This window comes from Pocillopora verrucosa, chromosome 11 (genome assembly GCF_036669915.1).
Source record: "Pocillopora verrucosa isolate sample1 chromosome 11, ASM3666991v2, whole genome shotgun sequence".
NCBI lineage: Eukaryota > Metazoa > Cnidaria > Anthozoa > Scleractinia > Pocilloporidae > Pocillopora > Pocillopora verrucosa.
This window is the reverse complement of record NC_089322.1, coordinates 5,368,273-5,380,584: the sequence shown is the minus strand read 5'-3', so window position 1 is coordinate 5,380,584 and position 12,312 is coordinate 5,368,273. Positions and strand designations below refer to the sequence as shown.

The 12,312-nt window shown below is 38.7% G+C and overlaps 2 protein-coding genes across 2 annotated transcripts; both read right to left on the bottom strand.

Moving 5' to 3' along the window:
* Nucleotides 1-353: 353 nt before the first annotated feature.
* LOC131795282 (probable glycoprotein hormone G-protein coupled receptor) lies at nt 354-4,395 on the bottom strand. Its single transcript, XM_066174388.1, has 2 exons — nt 3,188-4,395; nt 354-2,724 (listed from the first exon to the last, which is right to left on the bottom strand). The coding sequence occupies exon 2, from the start codon at nt 2,595-2,597 to the stop codon at nt 1,278-1,280; it is 1,320 nt and encodes a 439-aa protein (XP_066030485.1). The 5' UTR covers nt 2,598-2,724; nt 3,188-4,395; the 3' UTR covers nt 354-1,277.
* Nucleotides 4,396-4,622: 227 nt separating this feature from the next.
* On the bottom strand, nt 4,623-12,012 carry LOC131795334 (ADP-ribosyl-[dinitrogen reductase] glycohydrolase-like). Its single transcript, XM_066174387.1, has 8 exons — nt 11,794-12,012; nt 9,933-10,220; nt 9,063-9,251; nt 8,190-8,333; nt 7,339-7,644; nt 6,314-6,472; nt 5,742-5,872; nt 4,623-4,883 (listed from the first exon to the last, which is right to left on the bottom strand). Exons 1-8 carry the CDS (start codon nt 11,881-11,883, stop codon nt 4,853-4,855), a joined length of 1,338 nt encoding a protein of 445 aa, XP_066030484.1. The 5' UTR covers nt 11,884-12,012; the 3' UTR covers nt 4,623-4,852.
* Between the last annotated feature and the right edge of the window lie 300 nt (nt 12,013-12,312).

Here is a 12,312-nt window from a genome sequence, read left to right as displayed (position 1 = left end):
GCGGTATGGGTATAATCAAATACTTTTCGCGTCAATTATGATCAGTCAGAATTTTCCCTCGAGTGTCGTTTCGTACTAGTATCCTAACCGTCAGGCATGTTCTTGCTGCCTTTTCTTCGTTTGATTTTCATTGACCTTGTATGTCATTACTGTAAATTAATTCTTATGTATTTAGGACACCGCTGGTTATTTCATTCAATTTTGAGAATTTATCGGTGTGTTTGCTGCAGTCCCTAATTGCAACGTATCAATAGCGCCACTGAATACTTGACGACAAACACATTTTCAATCTTCAATTCTTAAAATAATGGCAGATAAAAGGAGCCCATTAGATGATAATTTTTCCATGCTACTTTATTTAATTCTAATTATGTTGATTTATCGGATTATTAATGGCATGCAATGATTAATAGCTTTATTTCTCAATCCATCAAAGCTCCCACACGTCACGCAACTTAATTGGTGGTGCGCGCGCTGCGTGACCTAAAGAAAGTGCTGCTGTTCAGGAGACTAGGCCCAAACATTCATACACGATATAGCCCAAAAAGAATTCTGATTGGTCCATCTAACGATACTTAATTTACGATAAACGATATTCAACTGTAATAACTCGCCAAATGAAAGGTTTGGAGACTGGCACGAGTTTCTTGACCAATGAAAACCTATGTAAACTGCACAAGTTTACAATTATTAACAAAATTATTCAATTCGCTGGATATATTAACACCCCCTTGAAAACTCGTTGCCCTTGCTGTCATAGAGATTAGTGTATTCAGTTCCATCTAAAGTTTGTGCAAACTAAGCGCATAGTAGCCAGAAACCGACTAAGTTATACTTTTCCGGGTAAACATTCAATACAGTGCTATCATTACAAGCCCTTGACCTGGAATTAATCAGTATTTAGAAAAATCCAACATTGAGAAAACCAAACGCATAGTGTGAGTCCAACATGATATAGTCTCGCAATCGAAATACAATTTTGGAACCTATAATTAAGCTCAAAACGTTTTTTTTTTAAGAACATTTCTTCATCATTAACTATTTTCCTGTTCTTTTCATTATTGAATCACACCTAACTAGGATTGGGTTCAGACTCATTTCCAGTCTTCAATAAGTTAAGCTACCGTGTCTTTTAAATTGAGGAGAGTTGAGGAGAGGAAAGCATATTCTCTCCTGATGGTCCTTCGTAAGAGATGTCGCAGTATTTTTACGCCTAGATATACCAGGAAGTTGACCTTCTGGGAGCTCCTTCCTTGACTGCCAGTTCAACTGGAAAACTATATCTTCGTCAAGCTTAACACACTGCGTGAAGTCCTCAACTCAGGGGTTTGCCTGCCTGGACTTCCACCGCCATTGTTGGAGCTTACTGTCGGGCCTCGGAGTCTGCCCGAGAGCGAACTTGTCAACGACGTGCTACGGCCTTTACGAAGACATATATAATCTATTTTAATCTTGATGGCCTTTCTGAATTTTTCTGCTCTGAAGGCGTAAAGAAGGGGATTAATAAGTGAATTAAAGCTGAAAAGGATGGTTGGTAGAACGCCCGTGAGAATTTCTCTACTTTGCGGGGACATCACCTCTTGAATGTTCGTCGTAAGCCACAGAAACGCGATGACGATAGGCACCAAGAAAAAGATCATGTTGCTAAGGACTAAAGCTCCGATTCTCCTTGCTAGGGTTCCGTCTCTTTTGATTCCAGCCTTTTTTTCCGTTTTCTTCACAGTTTTAAAAACTTTAATGTAGAAGGGTATGGTGATGAAATACAGGACTATTCCCCACAAGGAAAGTCCAATACTCAGCTCATACGAATGGGGAATGTCTTTGATCGGGCGAATAGGAGTACAGAATGTATTGCCGTCATAGACAGAAATATTGACCAACGGCAAAACAGCGATGCTCACGCCCAAACACCATGTGATTAACACAAGGATGAACGCTATCTTCCGAGTGATTCGTAATGAGGGTTGCATACAGTACACAACTGCCAAATACCGCTCCACGGTGAGAATGAGCGACGTCTTGATGCTAACAATTGCGCTGGAGAGCCAAATAAACCCAAGGGCATTACAGAGATTCTTCATGAATAACATAAACTCTGTGTAGGGCTTCAGTCTTGTGCAGACCAAGATAAGTGTGTAGAGACTGACAAGGAAGTCGCTAAGAGCCATATTGCTCGTTAGACACATAGTCACATTCCTTCGTAATACTCTTGTTGTTAATGTCACTACGATCACTGTAAGATTCAGGATCATGGCAATTGGTGCGATTAGGAACTCGATACTTAAGATTTTGTTATCGATGTCCCAGCAACGGTGTAAAGGGGTGACGCGAATTTCATTGTCAAAACAAGCTTTTATCTCGAGGCATCGTGGAAAGAATCCATGATTTGCATACCCCACAACCTCTTGGCTCGCCTCGAGTCTGTTTACGCGACAATGTCCCATGTTCCCAACCAGGTAATCTCCTTTTCGAAGTTCGGAAGTCTCTATATTAACCCCATTGTTTTTAAACTCGCCTTCCTTCAGAGTGTGGTTCTTCACCAAAGAGCAATTAGCACATGGGTCGTTCCAGGTCACTCCCTTAATTTCCTTGAGCATGCGCAATTTGAGCAGAAAGGTCGGAAGAACGAACTTGGAATTCCCAGATAAATCCAAGAGAATCAAAGACGGAAGACTGTTTGTGAAATTTCCCTCCCATTCTATCAGCTGGTTCCCAGAGAGTTCTCTGTTATCAAGAGAGATTGAACGTAAAAAAAAAATCACTGAAATTGTTCACCACTCTTGTTTGGGAAAAACAAAATATTGTCTTCGAATATTCAAACAAAAAATATATTTCCCACCACACACACACACACAACACGAATACCTGGTGTGACAGATCTCTGCAAGATACTGTCGCGAGATTACTCTAAAATGACAGTCGTGTTTCTCTATTGTGCGAGATGATATCGAATTCAGGGGAAGAGAATAAAGATTAAAAGACAGTTTACCTTCCAATGGAAATCAAAACAATAAAAGCCAAAAACTTAACTAATCATTGCTATTTTGAACTGATAAAGACTACATCAACAGCTCCTTTCCTAGAAGAAACCACGCCCATTTTGAACGGCACGTTTGACGGTAACTATTTATTAATGTAGGGTATTATTAAACCCAGATCCTACTGTATAATTGAGTACGAGGCTCACTTTTGTTGTTTTGTAAACTAGAAATGTCAATCCGACGTTGATTGCGCCCCAAACTTCTGTTGTCCAATTGTGATCCAGCGCTGTCTCCCCAAAATCCTAGAAGACGGCGCCTGCAACTTCAAGGTACTAAAATCCAAACCTGGGCTTTCTTTGCAATCTCTTTAAATCTTCTCTCATCGTTACCCTTCATTGTTAGGGGTCTCACTAAGGTGATGGCTTTTACGGCTAACGGTTATAATTTTGGCAAGTCTACAGTTACGGTTAATCCACAATAACACAAAATGACACATTATACTAGAGAGGAAAACCTATTACGATTAGTCTTTTTCATGACCAACAAATAATCTTGGTTGGCGATTTACAATCTTATATCCAACGCACGCTTATGGTATCATTTTTAAGTCATCTACAGTGCGCACGCACAAATACGGCTAGCCTTATTCTAGAATATTTTCGCCTATGACTTTGATTCGCCTCGTAAATCGCATGAAAAGGTTGTTGGATGTGTTCCTTTTTTCAGGATTTACATCGCTGTGGCTGTATGGATGGATTAGTATGCCAGAAGACTGCAGAGATTACAATTTTCCCAGGCATTAAGATTCCTCTTGAGCAGTGCGTCAAGATGTAAACACGTATATTTACGTAGCACCATTAAGTGCTGTAGTAGCTTGAGCAAGAAAAATAAAAATAAAACGGTTCTTTGCTGTGTGTTTCTCTATTTCGCGTCTCTTACACATAGACTGACTTTTCCTAAGTCTTCCCGAAAGGAAGCCTGGGCATAACTGCCTTCTCGTCGTACCCTTTGTCACGTGCGACTGTGACTCGTCCCCAACTCTCTCGCGCTTCTTGAGGCAAACATGGAATGAACGTGAGCTCAAAAGGTTTTCTTTTTCGTGCACTCTATCCCATGAATGTGTCCCCTTTTGCGCTTTTCCTCGAATTGCCTCTTCTCTCTTGCGCCTATAATTTATATTTATTTTTCTCCTCTATGCGCCTATGTCTACATTTTCTTTTACCTTGCGCGCCATCTTTTCATTACGCACCAATCTTGATAGGTTGCCTTTTGCTTTCTTGGGTGACTGTCGTCAATTCACCTGAGGAATTTCTGAACTGAGGAAAAGTTATTTGATTTCATAATTGCCTTTGGGTTACGTCCAGAGTTTTATTAATATATTCATACACTAACTACATCTCCATATATATTTGGGAGTGCTCTACTTACGTATTTTGTCCCCCATTAATCTAGCATTTTTAGTTCCATTTTTAGGGAACATACTTAAACTGTTACCTGAGTTTGATGACTTCTGTCATAATACTTCTCAGGGGGGGATGTGTGTGGGTGTGCAGGTGTGTTAGAACATTAACATGAAGCTAAAACTGTTTGATTTTCTAGCGCAGGCACTGATCTCTTTATTTTTTACACCTATAAGTTAAAATTTGAAATGTAAATAATAATTTAGGGCTTGTACTGCGCAAATCAACATATGAATAGTATCAATGCGCATTCCATAATAATCCAAAAACAAAAACAATATTATGTCAAAAGTTAAGAAAACATATCCCCTTTAAATTTTAGAAATATCAGCTCGGATCTAATATGAAGTACTTTTGAAGAGAATCCAAAATTGGATTTTAAGTGTCCAATAAAGCGCTGTTTTTCATTCTTCACTCACTCAGACCAAGTAGAGCCAGGAACCTAAAAAAGGTAAAATTACTTTGTTTGAAAATGTAAAAAAAAAAAAAAAAAAAAAAAAAAATATATATATATATATATATATATATATATATATATAAATGATATAACGTTACTTTCCGCCGACTTTACGCCAACTAAGTGTAATAAGCAAGGTTTACAACACTAGGGCCGATTTTACGCGGACAACAATCCTCAGTATACATAAAAACTCACAAACTCACAGTATAAAATGGTACATTCCCACTTTCAAAGCCGTAGCTTATGTAGGATGGGAAGGATTGAGAACGTCTTAACAAGCCGCAGCTTTTACTAGACGCGAAACCATTGGTATTAATGGCATCGCGGCTTAAGTAAGGCGCAAACTTACACTGTGCAAGCGCAATTTTTCCCGCGTTTGGGCGTTTTTCCCGCGCTCGCCACCACTCGCGCAACCGAGAGCCATTTGTAAGAGTACTTCGCAGCTTAGTAAGCCGCGCTCCTAGGAACAGTACACTTCGCGTCCTATGTAAGGTACGAATTATTATCCCCGTATACACGGCAGTATTGACACAGTTATAAAGATTTATATTACAGACATTTTCGGAAGTATTTGTGATGATTTATCAAATGTTATCAGCTTAGCCAGTTTATTAATTGCACTTTTTACGTGACATCGCACGTGACGTACTGCACCAGCTATAGCAGCACGCGTGTCTGATCGCGCGTCTGATCGCGCTTGTCTTGTTCCACGTGTACACCATTCGAGATTTAGTGTGAGGGATTTATTGCCTGAAATGCACAGCAATTTTCTTTGCATTGTGTGGGCTCTGTTTTAAAAGTGTTCAGAACCTTTCAGCGATTCCATAACGTACTACTTACCTCTCAATCTTCTCATCTAGCCACGCTTTATTTAGCAAGTTATTGAGCCAAGACTCCGGCAGTTTACTGGCACCCAGTTTACAGCCTAACAGCGCCCCCGCTACAGCGCCATTTGTGTCAGCGTCTCCAGCCTGAGAAGAAATGTAGGTCCGTAATTTAGTGCGTGAAAAAAGAAAATATACAGAACCAGTTAGAAATACGTGTTGCTTTAACCTTGACTGAATTTTGCAGTAAATCAAGATTTACGCTTAAATGACTTTCCTATATATATATCAAATAAAATCGCACCAGTATCTTCAAAGATACTCACAAAATTTCTGAGTATCGTGAACATTTTTCTTACAAACTCCCAAAGTTCTCTTAACTAAGTACAGTGGTGGTATGAGTAGTAGATTAAAATATTTTACACATAGAGACACAATATTCGTAAAGTAAGAGGATGTTTCATACTCCCCTTAGCAATTCAGACAGAGTCTCCGTAGAAACTACAATTCATTTGCACTCATCAAAACGATAATTTTTAACAACAAAAATCCAATAAGATATTGATTGCTTCCAGGCGTCAGACGTACCTCAAATGCCACATCCTCTATAGCAGCACGAAAATCATCTTGCCTCAATGACCAAATTCCAGCGCCTAAGCATTTGTAAGTGTAGCCTATTTTGCCATGTTCGTCAAGTTGTAGATTTTTCAATGACTTAGCAAACACGTGCTTTTTCAAACCCTCTTCCTAAAAACCAATTTACGAGACAAGGTCATCACTCTGGTTTTAACCAACTGACAAGCAACGTGCTGATGCTCTAAGTCGCCGGGGGGGGGGAGTGGGGGTCGGAGCATATTACCTGATTAACCAATAGCCCTCTGTGACTTGCTTCTTATCCCCCCCTCCCTCATTGGCACTTAATTGGACGTCAATTCTCTACATTCCCCACTTTTAGTTACTCCAACGAATCTCAGAACGCATTTAGAGTAATAATTTCATATATACTTTTAAGTGCCAGAAATAAAAATGAATTGGTTTGGAGAGTACAATTCACATTTAGAGGAACAATTTCAAGAGAGGCCTGAATAGCCGTCACTAAGAAAGCCGAGCGTGAGGTTCGGAGACGCTTTTATAGGCAGCATTGCTTAGGGAAGGAGTGTTTAACTCTTTTCTTACATGCGTACTTCAGGGAACTCGCATCTGTTCACCACAGAACCACGAAGCCTTAGTAGCTGGTAGGAGTGTTTAATTGGACAATGGCAAATTGCACAAATTGGAGTGCATACCCTGGTTGTCTAAGGGCTGAATAAAGCTAGTCGCTCTGACCAAGGGCTACTGCTTCAAACGTCATCTTTAGAGTCTTTAAGGTGGTCAGTTAATTTCATCAACTCAGTTAATAAAACTAAATTACCTTGTTGTACTCTCACACCGACACAGCACCACAGTTTCTTTAGAAACTTACCCCCTTTAAGCTACGGTAACAGCCCGTTAGTTATTCCTTCAATGGGTAGCATAAAGCATTATATGAAAATCAGGATGCGCAACGGTTACATTTCCCACCAGCTTTCACGAGGCTTCTTCGAGGTGCTCCATAACAAATTATCGAAAATTACCTGCTCTTCAGTTTCAAGTGTAGCACTGGCATAACTACAAGCCGTCTCTATCAATGCCTCAACGTCATAGCTTCCAGACTCCTCCACAAAGCACTTTCCTTGCAACATCATTGCAATGGCTGTTGTCACAACGACACAAGACGCAATACATCTTGGGTCTGCATGGGTGACTTTACAAGCCGCCTTGGTGTTTTCTATCACTGCATAAATGTCACCAAAGTTATGGACCCCTAGAATTGAAGTGCGCATGACACCTCCGTTTGGAGCTACAAAGCGACCTGAAGAATCCCAAACGTACTCGGCTGCCTGAGAGCAAAGAGCAGAGGATAAACGATAAGTTTATATGAGAAGCTAAAATTTCCCCCCCCCCCCACCCTTTTCCGTCTCTCCTTCCATTTCATTGTTGAGGCTATTCCTCAACCAGTTGTTAAGTCCATTCCGCAGTTGTACATTTTTCTGTAGATACGTAAGACCATGATGCCTCAGCAGCTTGTTCTTTAATTTTCATCTTTATTTTGTATCAATCGCACATAGTGATGCCAGTTTGCTCTGAAATAGTTTGCTGGCTTGTGTTTTCGAGACCTTTGTTAACATTAAAACCACAATGAGTGACCAACACAGAATTTCTCCTTACAATATCAATACAAAATCAAGCAGACAAGTGATGCGAATAAAGAAAACTATCACTTGGGAGATCATCAGTTGATCCAATACCAAACTCTCAGAACTAACATCATAAGAATTGTATGGCACACAGTAATGAGAGTTACTAAATGTGATCTTGAGGATGAAAGGGTTTATTACTCAGGCCAGGGCAACTTCCTGACTATTTCATGATTATTCATCTGTACCTTGTGTGGATCAGTAAGAAAGTCAGGATGATGTAAAACACGGCGTGTAGTGCTGCCAATTCCCATTCCACCTATATCACCCAGCTCTGGAAAACCCCTCCTGCTCCAATATTTCATTTTTTTGGCAAAATCAAGGGGGACCATCTGCAAAAAATAAAACAGCCAATACTCCCAATCAGTATTCAAATATACTTCACATATTTTATCTTTTAAGGTGGTTTACCTCAGTCACTCTAGAGCTCTTTATGTCTTAGAGTCTTCACTTGGACCAGGGGGGCCCTTTGCAGTAGAGCTTCAAGATGGACCACATCATCTTGGATGTGGTTTTATTTCGTACACCTAAGTGGTAACCTTTTTTGTTTGGTTGAAGTGTGTGGGCATGTTAATTTCGTCAAACAATTTTACACTAAAATTAGTTTTATTTTACCTTTGCCCAACCTCCCCCAACACTGATTACAAATGTCCATCTCTTATCCCGGTTGTTACAGAATGAGGTGACTAGGAGGATTACTCCCCCCCTCCCTGCATGGAGGTTTGCAGGATACCCTCTGCCCCCCTCCTAGCATTTTATCAAGTTTCCAGACAGTTTACTGCCCAATGTAATTTCTGAGTAGAGAGGGACAATGTGCGAGTGCAATGTCTTGTCCAAGAGCACCCCACACTGATGTCACAAAGGGTCAAACCCAGAGCTCTTGGTCTGGAGCCCAATGTGCAAGCTGCACTTAAACCACATGGCCAGTACAGCTTCCACTCCATATTCAAAGAAGATCACTGGCACTCAGAGCAGAAGGATTTAATTTGTAATCAGTTTCCTTCTAAAACCAGCCCAAATTTAGAGGATCATATGACTGTATTAATGTTAAAATTTTTAACCTTTCCTTTGTTGTCCAACAGAGACTGCAAAATCAAAATCATTTGATCTGAGTCATCAGTCCAGTCTCCAGTTTCCCATTTCCTCCGATGAGAATCATTGTTCTTCATTTCATATTCCAAATGTATCCTTTTCTGACTTGTACTGAAATATCCCTTGTCTTTATTTACAATGCCTCTGCGACTGTAAATCTGTAAGAATCATACAAGAATAAAGGCTTATTACTGATTAATAGAGTCTGAGGAGGTGAAGAAAGGAGACAAGTGCAATTATGGCTAGATAGAGGGAATGGCATATCTGATTTAGGGTTAATATTCTCCGATTTACCACTTAAGTTTTTAAACTCTTTCTTTGATTCCACTATTTTCTGCTGCAATTTTCCAATTTCACAACTTTACCTTAGGTAATGATTTTTTGCTTTTTCATTTGAAATTTATTTTAATTATAACAAAATAAGGTGAAAGTTGTCACTTAAAGGAGGTTGACTCCCAACAGTTTGATAAAAACAAATTCTCCTTAACAGTATCAAATGAATGTTTAGAGAGCAGTATGGAGAATATGCATACTGATGGTTAACATGTGAGGCATGACTAAATGCAATCAGAAAGAGACCTTATAGGATAAAACCTTGGTTTTCAAGATGACACCAAGATATATGGCTTCCCCTTCCTTGAAAAATCTTTGATGGTGTTCAGAAATGGTTGGATTTTCAGAAATATGGGTAATAAAATTTAGAAAAATTTTATTTGCATTTCACTCTGACTGGAAGTTTTGCAGGTATACATAATTATACATACATACACACACACACACACACTTACATATATTTTATATATACATATAGAGACATTATTTGCTGAGTTACAATTTACCTCTGCAGCTTCAGATTTAGTCATAAACTCTGTTAAAAGTCCTATAGCATCTCCGATACAGTTTCCATAAATGACACCTTTGATACGATCCACCAAGTCCCTCTTGTTCAAAGAAGATTTGACATTGAAAGAAATGGGTGGGTCTGTTGCTCGTTCATCTTGTTGTTCTGTTAAAGATTGACCTTCCTGTGACCCAGCCACATTGGAGGATTCTTCTTTGTTAGTATTTTGTATGCTGGTATCAGTGACTTTAGACTCTTGTTCAACTGAGATGCTGGCAGTAACAGGCTGTTACAGAGATTGAAATGATAAATCTTAAAAATTATTGCTTCAGTTGATTTTTTGTTTTTTTTGGTTTTTTTTTTTTTTTTTTGGGTTTTTACAGTTTTTACAAGTACACAAGATATATCACAAATTTCTACATGCATAAATTTACATTACACTACTCTATTACACAAAGAAAATACCACTACACTGGACTACGAGAATAAAAAAAAAAAAAAAAAAAAAAAGAGGCATCACGTATTGATATGAATAATAAATTAGTTCAGCTATTGTTCTATCAGTTGAAGGAGGGGTTTCCATTTGTTGTAATGGATCTCAAGTTTATTATTCTTTCTGGCTATAAAACATTCTATTTGAAACATACTCTTAATTCTTTCGAAAAAGGATTTAAAGAATAGTTGGTTCAGTTGATAACATAAGCAAAACCCTTTGTCACCAAACTGTAATGAAATAAACCCCATGAAGAAAATGGGGTAGACTAGCATTTTAAAATACCAGAGTTTTAACCCTTGAACTCCCAGAAGTGACCAAGATAGAATTTCTCCTTACAATATCAAAACTGTAATATCAGGCAGACATTGAGATGAGAATAAAGACAATATATATTGGGGGATTGTTAGTTGATCTAATATCAAATTCTCCAAGCTCATATCATAAGAATTGTATGGAGGACAGTAAGGAGAATTACCAATGAGATCTTGGTAGTGAAAGGGTTAATATAAACCCTAGTTTCTGAGGGAAACCATCTGGGTGTGGCTTAAACTTTCTGGGACCCTTTACTGATAACAGCACACAACCTTAAGCTACCACAATTTTTACCATAATGACTTGTATGATCTTTATGCTTTAACTCTCAAGATCCATAGAGTAATTCTCCACACTGAATGCTATACATTTTCTCTTAAACAAGACTGGAGAATTTGGGTTTCATCAAGATAACATCCTCCAGCTAGTTCATAAGCCTGTATTTTCACACACCTCTTTAAAATATAACATACTGTTCATTACTGGCATTTTTCTCTTCTTTAATTCTAACAATCCTTCGCGAAAACATAATGTAGATGATTTATCTGTTTATCTCATTTTATTGTATCTTTTTATTATTGATTGCTTGAGATTTCCTTTTTTTCGCAACAAAGATTGGCACTTGGCGGCAAAAATTGAAAAAAGGCTTTCAGTAGCACTTACAAGCTTATCAAAAAGATGAAGTAGAAAAGGCTGCTCATGCATGTTACACACCGAACTTAAGATTAAATTTAAACACTTAATGATGCAGCTTAGAGGAAAAAATGTTTACGTGCTTATTCACATGTGGCGAAACCCTCTGGCAACTGACTCAATTTTCTAATTTCGTTACTTTCGTCCGAGGAGGAGACAGCCATCGAGCGAGTGATGTTCCACTGTAGATATATTTACTTACGGCTCTAAATACGAGAGGCTTATACTTAAAATGCCCTAAATATTTTTCATCTGATTTTGGAAGCTGAAAATTGTCAAAACTAGAGAGCAATACGTTTGCAATCAAATCTATAGATGCTTGGTTACTTAACAGAGAAAGAAAAATCAAGTCACTTGCCTTGGTAATTTCTGCAGTGTCGTTTTCAGAGTCTGTTCTGCAGTCTACATCGGCAGTTTGTAAGGAGTTATCTTGGGGATTACTTGCCATTGTACGTCAAAATCTTTTTGCAGACTGCCTTAAGTATCTACCATGGAGAGAGTGTCTCAAATAATCGAACGACTGCGAGAGAAGCAGCCAAACGCTTCCATTGAAGACATGGTCTGCAAACTTCCGCCTTGAGAAACGAAATTGTCTATTTAGTACGTCATGTTCGACTACATGTAATGTGAACTAATACGTGGGGGGGAAAAAAGCAAAACCTGCAGAAAATTCAATTGACGTGAAGGCCGGCTGGGTGAAGGGAGGAAGGAAGAGTGAAAAGAGAGACATCGCTCCAAAAAGACAGAAAAAAAGAAAAGAGAAGAACTTCCTCCAACAGCGTGTCTTTTAACCTTTCACTTTCAAGATATGCAATGAATAAGAATTCTCGATACAATTTACCACTTAATGTACTAAAAACTCGCTTAAAAACACTAC

Excerpts from the sequence above, each read along its gene's own strand:
- LOC131795282 (XM_066174388.1), bottom strand. The coding sequence starts at position 2,597 with ATGCTCAAGGAAATTAAGGGAGTGACCTGGAACGACCCATGTGCTAAT.
- LOC131795334 (XM_066174387.1), bottom strand. The coding sequence starts at position 11,883 with ATGGCAAGTAATCCCCAAGATAACTCCTTACAAACTGCCGATGTAGAC. Across the intron at positions 9,252-9,932 it reads CTAAATCTGAAGCTGCAGAG|ATTTACAGTCGCAGAGGCAT; the intron begins GTAAATTGTAAC and ends TGATTCTTACAG. Across the intron at positions 6,473-7,338 it reads CACTTGAAACTGAAGAGCAG|GAAGAGGGTTTGAAAAAGCA; the intron begins GTAATTTTCGAT and ends ATTGGTTTTTAG.